The sequence below is a fragment of the Solanum tuberosum genome, unplaced genomic scaffold, assembly GCF_000226075.1.
Source record: "Solanum tuberosum cultivar DM 1-3 516 R44 unplaced genomic scaffold, SolTub_3.0 scf00227, whole genome shotgun sequence".
Taxonomy (NCBI): domain Eukaryota; kingdom Viridiplantae; phylum Streptophyta; class Magnoliopsida; order Solanales; family Solanaceae; genus Solanum; species Solanum tuberosum.
The window spans coordinates 601254-621154 of record NW_006239150.1 but is presented as its reverse complement, the minus strand read 5'-3'; the positions used below and the strand labels follow the sequence as shown (position 1 = coordinate 621154).

General features: G+C 32.1%; 2 protein-coding genes and 2 pseudogenes across 2 annotated transcripts; all 4 read right to left on the bottom strand.

The window, feature by feature from the left end:
* Positions 1 to 280: 280 nt before the first annotated feature.
* Positions 281 to 1664, bottom strand: LOC102593506 (stearoyl-[acyl-carrier-protein] 9-desaturase 6, chloroplastic-like; annotated as a pseudogene).
* Positions 1665 to 2490: 826 nt separating this feature from the next.
* Positions 2491 to 5862, bottom strand: LOC102593168 (stearoyl-[acyl-carrier-protein] 9-desaturase 6, chloroplastic-like; annotated as a pseudogene).
* An 8517-nt stretch (positions 5863 to 14379) lies between these two features.
* LOC102592828 (stearoyl-[acyl-carrier-protein] 9-desaturase 1, chloroplastic-like) lies at positions 14380 to 15646 on the bottom strand. Its single transcript, XM_006356672.2, has 2 exons — positions 15023 to 15646; positions 14380 to 14934 (listed from the first exon to the last, which is right to left on the bottom strand). The coding sequence occupies exons 1-2, from the start codon at positions 15638 to 15640 to the stop codon at positions 14380 to 14382; spliced, it is 1173 nt and encodes a 390-aa protein (XP_006356734.1). The 5' UTR covers positions 15641 to 15646.
* Positions 15647 to 16686: 1040 nt separating this feature from the next.
* On the bottom strand, positions 16687 to 18599 carry LOC102592490 (stearoyl-[acyl-carrier-protein] 9-desaturase 1, chloroplastic-like). Its single transcript, XM_006356671.2, has 2 exons — positions 17984 to 18599; positions 16687 to 17241 (listed from the first exon to the last, which is right to left on the bottom strand). The coding sequence occupies exons 1-2, from the start codon at positions 18590 to 18592 to the stop codon at positions 16687 to 16689; spliced, it is 1164 nt and encodes a 387-aa protein (XP_006356733.1). The 5' UTR covers positions 18593 to 18599.
* Between the last annotated feature and the right edge of the window lie 1302 nt (positions 18600 to 19901).

Here is a 19901-nt window from a genome sequence, read left to right as displayed (position 1 = left end):
CCAAATATAAATACTTTTAATTCTTTTAGAACAAGATTACTAATATTAAAATTTCATAATTATCAAATCAATTAGTAGTATCTGTATCTTTTCGTAATTTGAAATTTAACAACACTTAGAAATATTGACCAAACACAAACTAATAATAAAAGTACTTCTCAAAATAATTTATCTAAATACAAACCGCTATTCACTAAAGACAAGTTCATTTTAGTAGATTAGCCAAAAAGACTATTATTATTAGTAAAATGATACGTTTTGGTTTTACATGTTTATTACAAATCAATACATCTAAACATTCACTTGCTTGTTAAAAATCCAACTAAATTTCACCGAACGTGACTCTAATTTCTTGGCTTGATTTTCCAACCTCCTAATCTTATGTGGAAGTCCGCACACAAAATCTTGTGCACGCCTCGCCTCCCCTGTCAAGGCTTCAAGCTTTTCCAATTCCCATCTTGTTATGAAAAATTCTAAAATTTCAGCATAATCACGAGATGTATAGACGCCTTGGTTTTGGGAAATGGCAGAAAAGTGCTCAAATATATTTGGATCTTGCCCATCATACATGAGGTGCAACGGCATAGTAATTCTCTTCTTCATCATATTCGCAATGGCTATCATAGTCGTGTTTGGGTCCACTTCTAGCAACTTCTCTATAATTCTTGTGTAGGCATTCTCATGACGCTTTTCATCCGCTGCAATAGTTCCACATATACGTGCTAGCACGGGGTCTTCACCTTCTGTAGCTAACCTAGCCATGTTACCATGCGTTAGAAATGTGGCTCGCTCTTGAAATGATGTGTACACAAAGCCCATATATGGATTGTTCTCTGCTCCGATGTCCTAAAATTCAAACATGATGAACAACTTATATTTATAAGATGTATTTTCAAAAATTATGCAGGGAATTGCTTCTATCTATCTATCTATCTATCTATATATATATATATCTATCTATCTATCTATCTATCTATCTATCTATCTATCTATCTATCTATCTATCTATGTTATCTCATGCTATAGGTCAACTTAACTAAATAATTTTATAAAAATGCTCAAAGCAACACTTACAATTCCAGCTCCAATAGAGTATTGTAGTGTCTTCTTCCTGAAAGATAAAGATAAGTCCGTAGCAGATCACCATGTCGATTTTCCTCAGCTGACCATGCGCGAGTCCAAATTGCCCATGGACATGGGCTGGATCCAGTCTCATCGCATACTCCATCAAACGTATTAAACAAAGTCTGATAGGTAGGCAAAGCATCTTCAGTTAGCATATTACCCACAAGCATAACAAAGTACTCATCCGAAAGCCCTAAAACTCGTTGCCTTAGGGCCCAAACCTCTTCTTCGAATTGATCGGGCCCTTGAGATGGGTCAGGGAGAAACTCAATGGGCTGCCAACATTTCTCTACGGGCTTGCGGAGTGGGAGGACGTTTTCAGAAACCCAAGGTTCTAATGACTTAAAGATTTCCAATTTTTCTGGTGGCATTGAGTGAGTGACCTGCAGATGGCGAGATGTGGGTGAAGCCACCGCGAGGACTGGAGATAATCTCCGTGATGAGGTGGTTTTGCGACGGTGTATGGTGGTTGTAGGGGGAAGTGACGCCGGTACAATCGATGGAATGTTGAATTGGGAGAAACTTATAGTCTGCATCATGACTAATGCAAAGTTTAATTAAAGAGTGACCAATATTGTTTACAAGGAAATCTTATTTATAAAGATGGATATATAATTTGTGCCTAATTCATAAATGACGCAGAGAAAAAAATGTGTAGCTACTCTATAGTTTCCATGATTGTTTTGCAATTTAATTTGGGCAGGGAGCTTTAAAATCGGGTGAGATGAATCCTACTCAAAGAAAGGAGAATTGTTCAAATTTTATAATGAGATCTCCCTGTTCGCAACAAATTTCTGAAAGAGCTGAAAATTAAAATTAACTACAAGCAAAATAAATAAAAGAAAATGTGATTTTTATTGATGGATATTGTGAGTAAAAAATTTAATTTTCATTTTTTTTGGAATGGGGAGGAGGATGGTAGGGGGTTGGGTGAAAAAGAACTTCTTCTTTTTTTATATATAAAAAACAAACTATTTTTTATGGGATGGGGGGAGGGGGGTAGGGAGGGTGGAGTGATAAAAAAAATAATTTAAAAATATTTTATTTTTAAAGCTTTTAACAAGATCTCTACTATAATATGAGTACTCATATTTATCCATTGAGTAATTCGTTTTTACCCATTTAAAATGTGAGTCGAGTCGAGTCGAGTACTTTATCTATTTTTATTTAACTCGTTTTTGATTGACTCATATTCAACTCGACTCGCTCGTTTGTCACTCCTAGACATGATAAAAAAGTAGTCTCTTTGCCTCTTCATTTGCAAGCATATTCGCTATATGTTCTACTCCTGTTAGTTAAATTAGCTACGAATAATTTAAGGATGTACTAGTTTTAATTTTGCATATTTATTACAAATCAATACATTTAAACACAAACCTGCTTGTTAAAAACCCAACTAAACTTCACCGGACGTGACTCTAATATCTTATCTCGATTTACAAACTTCCTAATCTTATGTGGAAGTCTGCACACAAAATCCTGTGCACGTCTCGCCTCCCCCGTTGTCAAGCATTCAAGCTTTTCCAATTCCCATCTTGTAATGAAAAAATTTAATATTTCAGCATAATCACGAGATGTGTAAACCCCCTGCTTTTGGGTAATTGCCGAAAAGTGATTAAATATATTCGGATCTTGCCCATCATACATGAGGTGCAGTGGCATTGTGATTCTCTTCCTCATCATATACGCAACGGCTATTATAGTCGTGTTTGGGTCCACTTCCAGCAACTTCTCTATAATTCTTGTGCAGGCATTCTCATGCCGCTTCTCGTCTGCTGCAATGGTTCCACATATACGCGCTAGCACGGGTCTCCGCCTTCTGTAGCTAACCTAGCCATATTACCATGCGTTAGAAATGTGGCTCGCTCTTGAAATGATGTGTACACAAAGCCCATGTATTGATTGTTCTCTGCTCCGACGTCCTAAGATGCAAACATGATAGACAATTTATATTTATAACATATGTATTTTTCAAAAAATTGTAGGGAATTGCTTCTTATATGATTTTTAATGCACAAACTTTAATATTCCAAATTCAAAGACTACGTATCACATTGTTCGAATGAATTTGGAATGAGCAGTCTTTGAATTTATTAACACTCCTTATTTAGAGCTAAGTTAATAAAAGCACTTTTTATTTTTAGAAATGAGTAGTTTCTCAAGATTTGAGTAGATTGAATGGGCAAGCCAACCCCCTTAAGCCAAAGACCCAGCCTTTTGGCGATGGTTTTTTCATAGAAATAAAATAAAATATACTTAATTAAGTAGTGTGTCCAAATTAAAAACATTACTCCCTCCGTTTATTTTTACTTGTCATATTTTGACTTGACACACCATTAAAAAAATAATTAATGACATAGGTATTTTATTAAACTATCCCCTATTAAATGATGTCTTTAAAATAAGTATTTAATGTTGAGGGTAAAACATGGGAAAAAATATTGTCTTTTATTGATATGTCAAAAGTGGCAAGTAAAAATAAAAATCTATCTTAGAAATAAGTTTAAGTTTTGTGCACTGTTAGTGTATAAGATTTTCTACACCATTAGGTAGTTTTTAAGATAAACATGGTAACTTGATTAAGAGCCTGTTTAGCATTGTTAGAGGCCAAGAGTGCTTTTGTCGATAAAAGCTTTTTTTTTTCAAAAAAAAAATTGTGTATGGCAAATTCTCAAAACTGCTTTTATGGAAGGAAAACAGTTTTTCTGTTGTTGGAAGAAGCTAAAAATTTCTGCTTCTTTAAAAAAAGTAGAAGCAAAAAAATATTTTCTTGAAGACTAAAATATCCCTCCCATATATACGTATTTTTCAATATATTCCTTATTAATTAATTAACATATATCATAAATTTGGTTAAGTTTCATACACGATTTTTTTTTTATATATATAATAATTTTTTATTTTATGTTTATATACTATTATTATTATTTTAAATTTTGTATATTAATTTACGTCTTATTTTACAGAATCGGAAATAAATGTAACAACAACATTTTTGTAGGATTAAAAATATGAAGGATGTTATTTATTTTTGTGGTGAATTTTTTGTATATAGTGGTTTAATTTGTGGAATAATTTTTAATTTATTTTTCTTGATATTTTGAATTATATTTAAGTCATCATGTTAATATTATATTAATATTTACCTTATTTATTTATTTATGTATAATATTGAATGAAAATTTGAATATGCATATTTTCATTAAAAAATTTCTAATAGATATTTAAAATAGTTTCTCTCTATAAAATAATCTCAGTATTAAACGTACATTGGTACTTACCATTTTTTGTAATTTGACTCTCAAAAGCACTTTTTAAAAAAGATTAGTCAAACACAATTTGCTTGTCAAAAACACTTTTCAAATGAATTAGCCAAACCCAAATTACTTTTTTTCAAAAGCATTTTTTTAAAAAGCCATTTAAAAGAGTGCTTCTAAAGATAAGCAGTTTTTAGCAGCAATGCCAAACAGGCTCTAAGTAATTAATAAAATATTTTTTTGAATACAATTATAATTACTGTAAAATATACCAAAGGAAAGTTGAGTCCTCTTTCTTCTCTAACCAAAATTAATTTATAGTTATCTTCTTAATTACCCAAGTTTATTTGGTTTTCTGAATCTGATGTTTTTTGGTTCTATCTCTTTATCTTCTTGTTCTATTTTTTTAGTTTTTGCGTCTTCGTCGTATTGATCTCTCATTTATTTTCAGTAAAAATCATGTTTTCTTGTTTGTGAATTTTCTTAGGGATAATAATTATATTTGTATTAGTGATTATATTGTTATCAACCTTTTGATCTTCAAGATATTTGGGATATCGTAATATTGCATATCAGAATAATAAGTTGCTACTTTTTTAAATTCTTCTTCTTGTGTGTACGGATCATGACTTTGCCAAAATTTCAAAAGAAAAAACAACGACAATTAAGAAATTATTTGTGGCATTGAAAATTACTTCAGATGAAAAAAAATTCAAATGTAGCAAAACAAATAAACTTGGTTAATTAAGAAGATAACTAAAATTAATTTTGGTTAGAGAAGAAAAGAGGACTCAATTTTAATTTACTATATTTCACCGTAATTATAATTATATTCAAAAATATATTTTATTAATCACTTAATTAAGTTACCATGTTTATCTTAAAAATTACCTAATAGTGTAGAAAATCTTATACATTGACGGTACACAAAACTTAAACTCTTTAGAGATAGAGATTAACATAGAGATCGATTAACTTACCTGATGGTGTAAAAAACTTTACACAGCCAGTGCACACAAGTTAATCTCTTAGAAATAAGTGACAAGTAAAATTGAACGGATGGATTATTAATTTGGAACAAAAGGGTAGTAAATTAAACATTTAATTAATGTTCGTTACTTCTTTTAGGAGTAGTGCAACATATTTGGTTGTTTCATTTAACTTATTTATTGCATTATTTAGGTTATATGATGTTGTATATAGGTCTATCTTAAATAAATAATTTTATAATAATGTTCAGAGTAACACTTACAATTCCAGCTCCAATAGAGTATTGTAATGTTTTCTCGACCATCAACATATTCACTCTCCCTGAAAGATAAAGATAAGTTCGTAGCAGATCACCATGTCGATTTTCCTCAGCGGACCATGCCCGAGTCCAAATTGCCCATGGACATGGGCTGAATCCAGTCTCATCGCATACTCCATCAAACGTATTAATCGCGGTCTGATAGGTAGGCAAAGCATCCTCAGTTAGCATATTACCCACAAGTAGAGTCGTCAAAATGGGCTTAGCCCATGGGGCCGGCCCAACCCTACCCGATATTGGGGTAGGGTTGGGATAAGATTTCTCAAGCCCATCTAAAACTAGGGCTTATAAGCCCGGCCCATATAAGCCTTTGTCCCTTGAGGCTTGATCGGGGCTGGGCCGGGGTCGGCCCATGGGCCAAAACTTTTTATTTAAGAGTAATTTATAATAATCTCATTAGTATATAATCTAATTATTTAAATACACGTTATGTTGTAATATTATGAATCTTCGTACCTAGATACATGTATCTCAGAAAAATGTACTCAAAATTAGGTTAATTTGTTCTAGATACACTTTATCCAAGTAGATTCGCATGTATCTAAGATACATATACAAATCTCGCACCCTCGCCTCCCTCCCATCTTGCTTGTCACTCTCTTATCTCACTCGCATATCCAGTATGCGAGATACATGCTAATTACACTAAATTTTTGCTAGTGTTCTGGTATGCGAGATACATGCTAATTACACTAGATTTTTGCTAGTGTTATTGAAACAACACCATTATTTGTCATATTTGATTTAAAAATCTTCTCATTTTCTTGATGTTATAAAATTATGAGTTTGAAAAGAAAAAAGAAAAAGAAAAAAAAAGAATAAAAGAAGGGCTAGCCCGCCCCATCCCTCGGCCCTTCTAGGGTCGGGTTAGGTTGATCATTTTCAGGCCCTACCAAATGAAGGGCCGACGCTCCCCAGCCCTTCAAATTCCTTGGCCCGCAAGGCTTGGGCTGGGTGGGGCTGGGTCGGCCCTTTTTGACATCTCTACCCACAAGCATAACAAAGTACTCATCTGAAAGCCCTAAAACTCGTTGCCTTAGGGCCCGAACCTCTTCTTCGAATTGTTTGGGCCCTTGAGATGGTCAGGAAGAAACTCAATGGGCGGCCAACAATTCTCTACGGGCATGCGGAGTGAGAGGACATTTTTTTAGACCCAAGATTCTAATGACTTAAAAATTTCCAATTTTTCTGGTGGCATTGAGTGAGTAACCTGGTGGCGAGATGTGGATGAAGCCACTGCGTAGAGCGGAGATAACCTTCGTGATGAGGTGGTTTTGCGACGGAGTATGGTGGTTGTAGGGGGAGGTGAGGCCTGTACGATCGACGGAATGTTAAATTGTGAGAAACTTGTTGTCTGCATGACTAATACAAAGTTTAATTAAAGAGTGTTATTAGATGAGTGGCCAAAAATTGTTTACAAGAAAATCTTATTTATATGGATATATAGTTTGTTTAGCCACTAGCTAACCTAAGTCCTAATTCATAAATGACACAGAAAAAAAAGTTTAGCTACTTTATAGTTTCTATGATTTTTTTTAAGGATGTGATGCTCTAATGCTTTAGTACAAGCTTCAATTAACCTTTTTTCATTTCTTTAGTTTTTCATGTACATAGTTTTCTCTCTTTTTCTTTTGTTTCTTTATCTTATAAATGTTTGACACTATCTCTTCTTAAAATTTAAGATAAGACAAGTTCTTTTCTAGCTATTAATTTGGGAAAATTGTATAAAATAGCAAACTATTAATAAATGTTATAACCACAGTTTCATTTAATTCTAATTTGTAGCAAACACTTTGTCATTCGTCTCTCTCCCCAGAAATCTCGCTTTCCACTCTCCTTGATCTCGCTCGCCACTCTCCCTCGCCTCTCTCACTTTATACAAACACAAATGTATAAACTGTGTTGGTGTTTGTATAAAGTAAGAGAAAACTGCATATACAAATACATATCTCTTCGTCTTATACACTTATAATTATACAATACAAATCTTCCCCTGCTAGTTCTCTTTTCTCACTTTATACAAACACAAATTATACAAAATATTATGTATAATTTGTGTTGTATAGAGCGAGGGAGAGATTTGATATACAAATGTTTTAATTCGATTCAATTGTATACAAATTCAAATTGTATGCAGATATACAAACACAATCATTGATACATATATACGATAGTTACATATATATAATTATCTAACCGATATACATATACAATCATTACCCCTTGAGATGGGTCAGGAAGAAACTCAGTGGGATGCCATCATTTCTCTACGACCCGAGCCTTATTTTGAGTTCAGAGTAAAAAAAGTTATGATTGTTTTACCAGAGACTACTACAACAAAGTTTTCTGAGTCAGTGACCTAAGAATCACTTCCACGAGTTGTAGAAAAGGCTATGACCCATACTGATGACTTGTGGAAAAAGTATTGAAAGTCAAATTTTTGGGTCCAATTTATACGGACCCATCTACGGGTCATACGAACTTCTACAGGTTGTAATTTGCACACGTAGAATGAACTTCTGAGTCGTAAAACTTCTATATGAATTTCAGGGATGGGATCTACAGTCCGTAGATCAAACCATGAACCATAGATGGCCCCGTGGAAGGTTTTTAACATATTTTTAAGTGGGGTTTCTTTTGTCTTTTCCCATATTTTCTAAGCCCAAACCATGATATTTTAACTTCAATTAGGGGAATATATTCCATCAAGTAATCAATTTTCTTTTAATCCTATGCTCTCAACTCCCCTACATAGAAAGAAAACCGCAAGAAAGACAAAATCTAGGCATTTAAGGCTTCCAATTAAGTTCTTCTTGAAACTTCTTCAAGTACTTTGTTCTTCCAGATATGTAAGGCTACTCATAGTGATGGATTAGTTCGTTCGCACGCCCTACATCTTAATTCAGTCAGTGAAACGTTATGTATAGAATTATATCCGCAATTTTTTTTGAAATCCAAATTCAATTGTGTTTCTTATTCTGAGTTCCAATTCCTTAACCGTTGAGATTTTAATTTCTATTATGCATATTGAATTTTAAATTTCTGTTCATGCTTTGTATCACATGAACCTTTTTTTTTATATAAAGATTAATATATAAGATTTCTGATATATCGATTTTGGACTTGAAAGGCGAGTCCAAAAGTTACATTTTAAATGCATGTTTTGAAATGAATTTTTAAAGAAAGGATACGAGTGGTTTCATATGTACTATTTGATAGTTCAGAAAGAGAAATAGTATAATTGATTTTCTGAAAAGTACTTTAGTAAAGGAAAGTAAAAGTAATGTAAAGTAAGTTCTCTCAGAGAACTATTGAGCATATTGATATTGATCATCCTGGGAGTAGTATCGATCATCAATTTGGGTAAGAGTCTATTTTTAACTCGAAACTCCACAAAACTACGTAGCCAGCATAGGATAGGATCGTACCGACTTTCGGATGACTCCTCACTGCCTCAAGAAGACTTATTGGATGACTCCTCGTGGTGATTGATCAAATCTAGTCGGTGATTCCATTCGGAGTTGTGGTGAGATCCTGCTTTTCGGATCGTCATTGGTCTCTAGCTTTCATTGTCTCTAATTTCTCTTCGAAGTCTTTAGATGTTTTAGATACTAAGAGTATATTAGATGCTCTTTGTGCTTATGATACCAGCTTTTGAGAACATCTTTATTTTATTTCTTTTCTCTTTAGTTTTGGCCTGACTTTTTTTTGGAAGTCTTGTATGTGTTATATCATTCGACTTACACACCAAATTGAATTTACAGGGTGTGTACCATCATGACCTCTTTGGATCATGACAATAGTAGGAAAATCTTAGAAAATGGATGAAGTCTTTTAGATGTTTTATCAACTTATGACCATTTTTTAAGCTGATTTGAAAATAAAACATTCGTCCGCAATCTGAGCCTGAAAAGGATTAGCATTTTGTTCTTTGATTTTACATTTGGATTTGTTGAAATTGGTGTAGGGATTCATGTTTTAATTATTAATGTTTGAGTAGTGTGTATGAATTCCGTTGTCATTTTATAATATCATGCACCAACAATTTAAAGAATAAGCTTATAAAATTTTAAAGAAAACAAATCAATACGAGGTAGAATTATTATTAATGAAAGAATAAAGTGTAAATTAATATTATTAAATAATAAGTAAGGGTAACATAGGAAAATAAATAAATCAACAAAGCGATCAAATCAAATCAATCGCTATATATAAATAATTTTTTTGTCATTATAGAACAATGAATTAATGATATAATAAAATTTAAGTAACAAACAAAATAAATATTATATTTAAAATAACAATAAGACAACAAAACAAACATTATGTAAGGATCATCCAAACAAGCTGTAAGGGGGAATCACATAAAAGAATGCTGCGCTTGGGTTTAAGGAAATTAAATTTCAAGTAAGAGGTAAGGGTCAAAAATATACCTAAATATATCAGAACTATTGAGAGCGTCAGTTTCCTACCTGAACTATCAGTCAATAGTTAGCGAAACACACCTAGACTAATTTCAGATAATGTGTGTACACTCTCTCTTTTGTTTAAAAATCCTGCCACGTGACACTTAATGTGAAGAAATAATTTCACCATGTCAAATCAAAATAAATTAATATTAGGTGAAAGGTTAAAACTATCACCATGTATTCACCACCTTCTTAGACGTGGTCTCGTCTTTGTCGTGGAATTGATATCCCAAAAAAAAAATTGTTCAGTTTCATTCCATGTTAAGGTTGGCCCTCATTTTGGAGTTTTTATTTCATTCAAATATTGTATGAATTTAAATTAATAAGTAAAAATCTTAAAATAGTTTTATAAAAATTGATTATTTTTTAAAAGTATATTATTGGACTTAATTTTAGGATATTCGTAAAACCTTTTAATTAAAGATAGAGTTTAAATATATTATAATAATTATTATTATTGTTAATATTTAATTTTTAATTTTTAGATCTTTATATTTTAAAAATAATTAATTTCTAAATTCACTTTATCTAATAATTTTTTACTATTAATTGAATTTTTTTTTATTTTTGTTGAAACATATACCCACATGAAACTTTTACAATGTTGATTTGATTCAACACTGTAAAAGTTTCACGGGAAATTTAAGGAATGAAATGCCTGCGCCTTTACAAGGCTAAGGTGCCCTGCGCCTTGTTAACTTTGGATTATTATTTTTTTATTTTATTTTTTTTCAAATTTTGTTTGTTTGTCATTTTTACATATATTATTTTTTTCAAATTTTATTTGTTTGTAATTTATATATATATATTTAAATTTTATTTATATAGAATTATTTAAATGTTGAATTTAGAAATTAATTAATTTTAAAATATAAAGATGTAAAAATTAAATATTAACAATAATAATAATAATAATAATATAATAATAATATATTTAAACTCTATCTACAATTAAAAGATTTACGAATATCCTAAAATTAAGCCCAATAATATACTTAATACATGGAATGAAATATTTTAATTAAAAAAAAAAAACCACCGCAAGGCGCTAAATTTCATGTGCCTTGCAAGGCGCATGATGGCTGCGCCTCGCAAGGCGCACGAAATTCCGTGCCTTGCGGCGGCTGCCCTGATTTTAGTCGCCAAATTCTCCGTTAGAAAGTTGCCATTTTGGTTCTATAATTAATTTTGTTGCCCTTTTGGAATTTTTCTTACCCCTTCGGCTTCGGACTCTGTATTTCACTCTCTTTGAGAGAGTGAGTTGCCTATTTTTTTTAACTTCCCTTTTTTCTTCTCTTTCTTTCTTCTTATTTAGCTATACAACTATACCTTCTTCACCATTATCATTGTTGAAGCTTCATCAATGAATATTTGGTATAAAAATTATCAACAATTAATGCATTTTATGAATAAATAATTTTTCAATAGACTTATTCAGAACATATCTAACAAATTAAGTTTATTTAAAAAAATATACCCATTAATTGATTTTTAAAAAGTCAATGCGAAGAAATAATTTCAGCATGTCAAATCTAAATAAATTAATATTAGGTTAAAAGGTTAAAACTATCCCCATATTCTCCACTTTCTTAGACGTGGTCTCGTCTTTGTCATGGAATTGATATTTCCGACTTGAAAGGGGAAAGTTTAGAATTTTAAAGAAGTCAATTAAAAATATATTTTAAAAATAATTTGTCAGAAAATAAAGATATTATATATGACTGTGGATGAAGATTTTATGGGCAAACGTTCCTAGAAGTATTTTTAGACAAACATTTGATCTAGTCAACGTCTAGGTGTGTTTCGCTAACCAGTGATGATAGTTGAAGTAGAAAACTCATACTTTTAATAATTCAGGTAGAAAATTCAATAAAGTGAAATAATTTTATGTGTTTTTAACCCTTTAACCCTTGAAGTAAATATAAATGAATTGAGTTAGACAAAACTATTTTCTGTGTTTCCTTTTTATTTTTTCTTGCCTTCTCTTTATCCTCTTATCTTTTCAGCACGTAACTTTAAGAAGTAGAGTGTTTAGACTCCTTCATTTAGCTTGGGGAATTACTACTACTTGAAAGAGAATACATTAAATTTTGACGTAGTTTACGCTTAACCCACATGTTTCCTCTATATAATTTTCAAGCTATGACATTAATGTTAACTGCCTCCTTTGACAAATGAAGCCAATTGATAGGGTCGTAAATAAAATGGTCCACAATCAATATAATCTATTTTTATTCTCTACACTAAAAAATATCTTTAGCACAATTAATTAACAATAATAGCTTAATTGCCGCTAAATATGTATTTTTAACAGCAATTAGCACTATTTGTATATGTTCCTAAAGTCTTTAGCGACATTGGATCTAATGACACTTAACTAATGCCGGTAAAGACTTTAGCACCCTTTATTGATCTGTCTATTTATTGCTGCTAAAAAATGTTTTTGTTGTAGTGATTGATCAAGCACACCTATTAGAATTCGAAGAGTTAATTTTTCAGATAATCATTCTATTAATTGTTATTATCTCATAAAGTCACATTTTTTCTTGATTTTCATTTTCTCAATAAAGAAAATGACTTTATGATATAATACATATAAGTTGAGTGACCATCTGAAAAATCAACAATTGAAATATCATTTTCTCTTAATGGCTTGTGAGAATCCACCACGAGTCAAGGAATCAGGTCTTTAACTGAGAACGGTGTAAGAACATAAGAAAAAAGACTACAAAACATCAAGACACATACTAATATTTATGGAAACTTCCTTGTTCAAGAAAGAAAAAATCACGTTTTCTCACATAGTATTTCTTCAACAACTTCACTAAATTGCTGAGCAAAATTTTAGATTATAACCTCTTGCAACCTAGGAATTAAACTCTTAATCCCTTAGTTCCTCATTAGTTTCCCGATCCATCTGAGAGATAGATAGTTCCATTCATATTAATTCATACAATAGATCGGATTGATGCGTATCTGATCCTTAATCAAGATTGTAAAATTCAGAATAAACTCACGAATTAATTAAAACAAAATGAACCAAGCCTTACACATTTTAGTGTTCATGCGAAGGACGAACATATATAATCCAAATCTATGTGACTTACTTTCGTTTTTAGTTAGTCTCAAAAAGAATGACATATTTCTATATTAAGTAATAATTTAACTATGAAATGTCTATTTTATCCTTAATGAAATAATTTATAGTCACACAAATTTCTATTATTTATTTTGGCCCATAAGTTTTAAAAGTCTTCCTTTCTTTCTTAAACTCCGTGCCGAGCCAAACAACCTCACATAAAATGGGACGGAGGGAGTAGTAAAATTCAAAACCGTTCCAGAAAAAAATAGTTCCTAGCTAGTTTGTCTGCTAACTGTATCCATAACAAAAATGAAAAATGTATTAGATGATTAAAACGTAGTGTCTTTGCCTCTTCATTTGCACGCATATATGTTCTGCTCGCCATAGTTAATTAATTAGCTACAACAACGTACTAGTTTTACTTTGTAGCTAGTTTCATTTTTCTTGTAGTGATTATAGGTGAAAGTGAGTGATTTGAGTGGTTGCAAAAATTGTTTTAATTTCCATCTTTTAAGCAAAAACTGACAAAAGTACGTAGTTTCTCCCAAATATATAGGTACTTTTAATTTTTTTTGACAAGATTATTCAAACAAGAAGTATATTTAATGGTAACCCTATGTGGATTTAATAAGAAGTATATATGTCTCAAGATAAGTTTATTTTACCAGCTTAGCGAAAAAGATTATCAGTGAAAGGATAATTAAGCTTTTGTTTTACATCCTTATGACCAGAGGCAGACCCACTTGTATAGGTGGGAATGCCTGTGCACCCGTTAATTTTGAAAAAAATGTATATATATTTATCTTGAGAAACTGACATAAACTAAATATAAGTAACAGTGCCCCCATGGAAAGAATAGGATGACACTTGGTACTGTTGGTAAAGGCTAGTGCATCCGCTCTCGTGACCTAGGTTTGAGCCCAAGAACTATATTTTACTGTTTTTATTATAAATTTTGAATTTAAAGGGGCTTATTTATAACATTAAATTGCTAGATAAGAGATTGAAACCCATGATCATTCAGTAGAACAAACCCACCTTGACCTTAATTTGAAAGTTTCACTAATGCTTAAATTAAGATAATATTGGTGCATCCAAAGTCTTCAAATCTTGAGTTCGCCTAACGAATCAATTCATCTAAGCAGTCACTTGTTTGTTAAAGATCCAACTAAACTTCACTTGACGTGGCTCTATTTTCTTGGCTCTACTTTCCAACTTCCTAACCCTAGGTGGAAGTCCACACACATAATCATGTGCACGCCTTGCCTCGTCAATCAAGCCTTCAAGTTTTTCCAATTCCCATCGTGTTATAAAAAATTCTAATATTTCAGCATAGTAACGAGATGTGTAAACTCCTTGCCTTTCAATAATGGTAGAAAAGTTCTCAAATATATTTGGATCTTTCCCATCATACATGAGATGCATCGACATTATGATCTTCTTCTTCATCATGTCTGCAATAGCTAGCATAGTCGCATTTGGGTCCACTTCTAGAAGCTTCTCAATAATTCTTGTGTAGGCATGTTCGTGCCGCTTCTCATCCGTGGCAATGGTTCCACACATACGTGCTAGCATGGGATCTCCACCTTCTATAGCTAGCCTAACCATATTTCCATGTGACGAACACATGGCTCGCTCTTGAAATGATGTGTATACAACGCCCAAATACGGATTGTTCTCTAGTCCGATGTCCTAACATATCCATAGATTCAAAAACACATGACAAAAGAAGTTGCATGCAACCGTTGATTACATAATGTTATTTCAGAGTAAGCCTTACCATTCCAGCTCCAATCAAGTATTGTAGTGTCTTGTCAATCATCAACATGTCCACTCTCCCTGAAAGATAAAGATAAGTTCGTAGCAGATCGCCATGTCGATTCTCCTCAGCTGACCATGCCCGGCTCCAAATTACCCATGGACATGGACTGCATCCAGTCTCATCGTGTACTCCATCTAACGTATTAAACAAGGTCTGATAGGTAGGCAAAGCATCCTCAGTTAGCATATTACCCACAAGCATAGCAAAGTACTCATTCGAAAGCCCTGAAGCTCTTTGCCTTAGGGCCCGAACCTCTTCGGTGAATTGTTCGGGCCCTTGAGATGGGTCAGGGAGAAACTCAATGGGCTGCCAACATTTCTCTACGGGCTTGCGGAGTGGAAGGATGTTTTCGGAAACCCAAGGTTCTAATGACTTGAAGATTTCCAATTTTTCTGGTGGCATTGAGTGAGTGACCTGGTGGCGTGATGGAGAAGTTGTGGGTGAAGCCACCGCGAGGACCGGAGATAACCTCCCTGATGAGGTGGTTTTGCGACGGTGTATGGTGGTTGTAGGGGGAGGTGACGCCCCTACAATAGATGGAATGTTGAATTGGGAGAAACTTATAGTCTGCATCATTACTAATACAAAGTTTAATACTAAAGAGTGACCAATATTGTTGACAAGGAAATCTTATTATTTATATAGATGGATATATAATTTGTTGATTCTTTAACTGATTGCCCTAATTCATAAATGACGCATAGAAAAAAAGAAGTATAGCTACTCTAAAGTTTCCATGATTGTTTGCAATTTAATTTGGGCTGGGAGCTTTACGTGTTATATCGAGACGTTGAGGGATATATTCTAAATCAGGACGCAAAGTATTAGGACTTTTTGGGATGGTATTCGAATTTCATCAAATTTAAGGAATTTTTGTAATTTGAAAAAAAGTAGGATGTAATTCGTTCATAACACCAGATTTGTGTAAAATTTCTTACATGCCCAATAAGCAACTGTGAGAGACAATTAAAATTGCATTATTTCTAATGCATCACTTTTGGGTATTTTCTTTCTTTACATAAAACAAAACGAAAGGAGTTAATATTTTGGATCATCACTAAATTATGAACGATTATCTTAGAAAATTACTAATCTTTGTTTTATAATCCAAAAATATTCAATTGTAAATAGTTTTCTTAATAAGTCGATCAATTTTATTTTATGATTTAAAAGCCACTAGACTAAAGATATTTTTGTTAATAAAGTTACTCAACTAAAAATATTTCTCCTAAAAAATCAATCAATTGTGTTTTATAACTCAAAAGTCACTCAATTACTAGTATTTCATCTTGAGAAACTGACAGAAATTAAATATAAGTAACTCCTCATGAAAAGCATAGGATGACACTTGGTACTGCTGGTAAAGGCCAGTGCATCTGCTCTCGCGACCTAGGTTTAGCCCAAGAACCATATTTTACTATTTTTATTATAAGTTTTGGATTTAAAGGGGGATTATTTATAACATTAAATTGCTAAATAAGAAATTCAAACCCATGATCATTCAGTAGAACAAACCCACCTTGACCTTTGAAATTTTCGCTAATGCTTAAATTAAGATAATATTGGTGCCTCCAGAGTCTTCAAATCCTGGATTTGCCTCTGTTTATGACAAATCAATTCATCTAAACAATCACTTGTTTGTTAAAGATCCAACTAAACTTCACTTGACGTGGCTCTATTTTCTTGGCTCTACTTTCCAACTTCCTAACCCTAGGTGGAAGTCCACACACATAATCCTGTGCACGCCTTGCCTCGGCAATTAAGCCTTCAAGTTTTTCCAATTTCCATCGTATTATAAAAAATTCTAATATTTCAGCATAATGACGAGATGTGTATATCCCTTGTCTTTCACTAATGGCAGAAAAGTGCTCAAATATATTCAGATCTTGCCCATCATACATAAGATGCATTGGCATTATGATTTTCTTCTTCATCATGTGTGCAATAGCTAGCATAGTCGCATTTGGGTCCACTTCTAACAACTTCTCAACAATTCTTGTGTAGACATGTTCGTGTCGCTTCTCGTCCGCACCAATGGTTCCACATATACGTGCTAGCATGGGGTCTCCGCCTTCTGTAGCTAGCCTAGCCATATTTCCATGTGACAAACACGTGGCTCGCTCTTGAAATGATGTGTATACATAGCCCAAATACGGATTGTTCTCTACTCCGATGTCCTAACATATGCAAAATTCAAAAATATATGACAAAAGAAGTTGCATGCAACCACTGCCTATAGTATTTTCAAATTCAAAAACTACTTATTACATGATCAAATAATTACCGTTCATAGTCATTCAACTTTAACTTAGTTAACTATAAAATAAATATCACTTGAACTTTTCTATATATTTTGTACAAAAAATATGACTCCATATTACAAAAATAAATTAATTATGATTGAGAAATTTCATAAACCTCCTTAAATGTTTTGCTTCATTTGTCTTTTGTGCGATAACTTTTAAAGTTAAATGACTTTTAAGTGTCAAAAACTAAAAAAGTTAATTATGTGTGATAATCTTAAAGTTGAATAACTTTAATATATATGATAAATATAGAAAAATATATTTTTTGTGGTAGACTCAAAATTGGATGACCATAGGTCTTTGTCAATTATTTATTCACATTTAAACCAGGTTAAAAAATAGTACTTAAAACAATATACTCTTAAAAATAATAACGTCGTTGTTTATCGGTCATCTAATAATATGAATAAGGTACAAATACCTCAAGCTTAATTAATGTGTAACTCCCATCTAGCATATCTTTATTTATTATGCTTCATGTACTTGTCTAGTGCAAAGAAATATCATATATTTGGTGGTTTCATATATATTTAACTTATTTATGGCATCTTTTAGTTATCTGGTACAGTATTTAACTAAATAATTCTCTACAGATTTTCAGAAGAAGCCTTACTATTCCAGCTCCAATCAAGTATTGTAGTGTCTTGTCAACCATCAACATGTCCACTCTCCCTGAAAGATAAAGATAGGTCCGTAGCAAATCACCATGTCGATTCTCCTCAGCTGTCCATGCCCGTGTCCATATTGCCCATGGACATGGGCTGGATCCAGTCTCATCGCGTACTCCATCAAACGTATTAATCACGGTTTGATAAGTAGGCAAAGCATCCTCAGTTAGCATATTACCCACAAGCATAACAAAGTACTCATCCGAAAGCCCTAAAACTCGTTGCCTTAGGGCCCGAACCTCTTCCTCGAATTGTTCGGGCCCTTGAGATGGGTTAGGGAGAAACTCAATGGGCTGCCAACATTTCTCTACGGGCTTGCGGAGTGGGAGGATGTTTTCGGAAACCCAAGGTTCTAATGACTTGAAGAGTTCCAATTTTTCTGGTGGCATTGAGTGAGTGACCTGATGGCGAGATGTGGGTGAAGCCACCGCGAGGACCGGAGATAACCTCCGTGATGAGGTGGTTTTGCGACGGAGTATGGTGGTTGTAGGGGGAGGTGACGCCCCTACAATCGACGGAATGTTGAATTGGGAGAAACTTGTAGTCTGCATCATGACTAATACAAAGTTTAATACTAAAAGAGTGTTATCAGATCAGTGACTAATATTGCTTACAAGAAAATCCTATTTATATGGATGGATATATAATTTGTTGATTATTTTAATCGAATGTATTTTATGGATCCGGTTCCCTTGCATTACCCTTTTCCTTCATTTTGTCAAGTACACATCTAAATGTGAGATATGTTGTCTTATTTAAATTTAAAAGGTCAAGATCATATTATATCGACAAGTTTCATAATCTTAGTTAAGTCAATTAATTTTGAAAAACTTTAATCCAAGTTTGCTAAAAACAAAATATTCTCTACATATGGTGATATTCATTAATATTATTAATTTCATCTTATATTTTTATATTCAAATATTAAAATGGTAGAACATGAAACATTTATATTTAATGTGATAGATAATAATTTTCAAAAAACATTTTGCCTTTAAAACAAGTTTACTTTTTATCTCAAAAAAAAAAAAAGATAAAAAGAATATTTTAAAAAACATATTTTTTTTCCCTTTCAAACACAATAGCCACATTTTTCTCCTTAGAATATTTTTTGGTATTTAACGTTTGAATCTAATAACCTCCCGTCTTTTTATTTTTTATTTTTATTTTCCTGCTCTTTTATTTATGATTTTTGTCAACATTGATAGTTCTTTAATCTTTTTTTTGTGAGATTTTAATATTAGAAAATTAAATTGTACTTGACAAAATTTAAATATTAAAATGGTAGAACATGAAGAGTTTGAATCTATTAATTTTTTGTCAAATACACTTTGACATTTGAATATAAAAATATAAGATGAAATTAAGAATATTAATAAATATCAAAATATGTAGAAAATATTTTGTTCTTATCAAATTTGGAGAGTAGTTTTCCAAAATTAATTGACTTAACTATGATTATGATACTTGTCAATATAATATGATCTTGATCTTCAAATTTTAAATAAGATACATGTGTCTCATCTAGATGTGCACTTGACAAAATGGAGGGAAGGGGTAATGTAGGGGAGCCGGATCTGTATTTTATAAGGTTTTCTAACCTGACTAAAAGAAATAAAATACCGACAATGTGAAATTCTCTGTCGTGTTATTCAATTTTTTGCCTTTTATTTTTTCTTTTTTCTTTTTTATGAGTGAAGTATCAAAAGAACACTTAAGTTAATTCCTGTTCTTAAATTTCATACTTAAACTATTAAGTTTAAACATGTTTCACATTGATAAAAATATTCCGTTGACAAAAATTAAATAAATTATTAATATTTATTAAAATAAAAATAAAATTGAAATATGTTGTTTTACCCC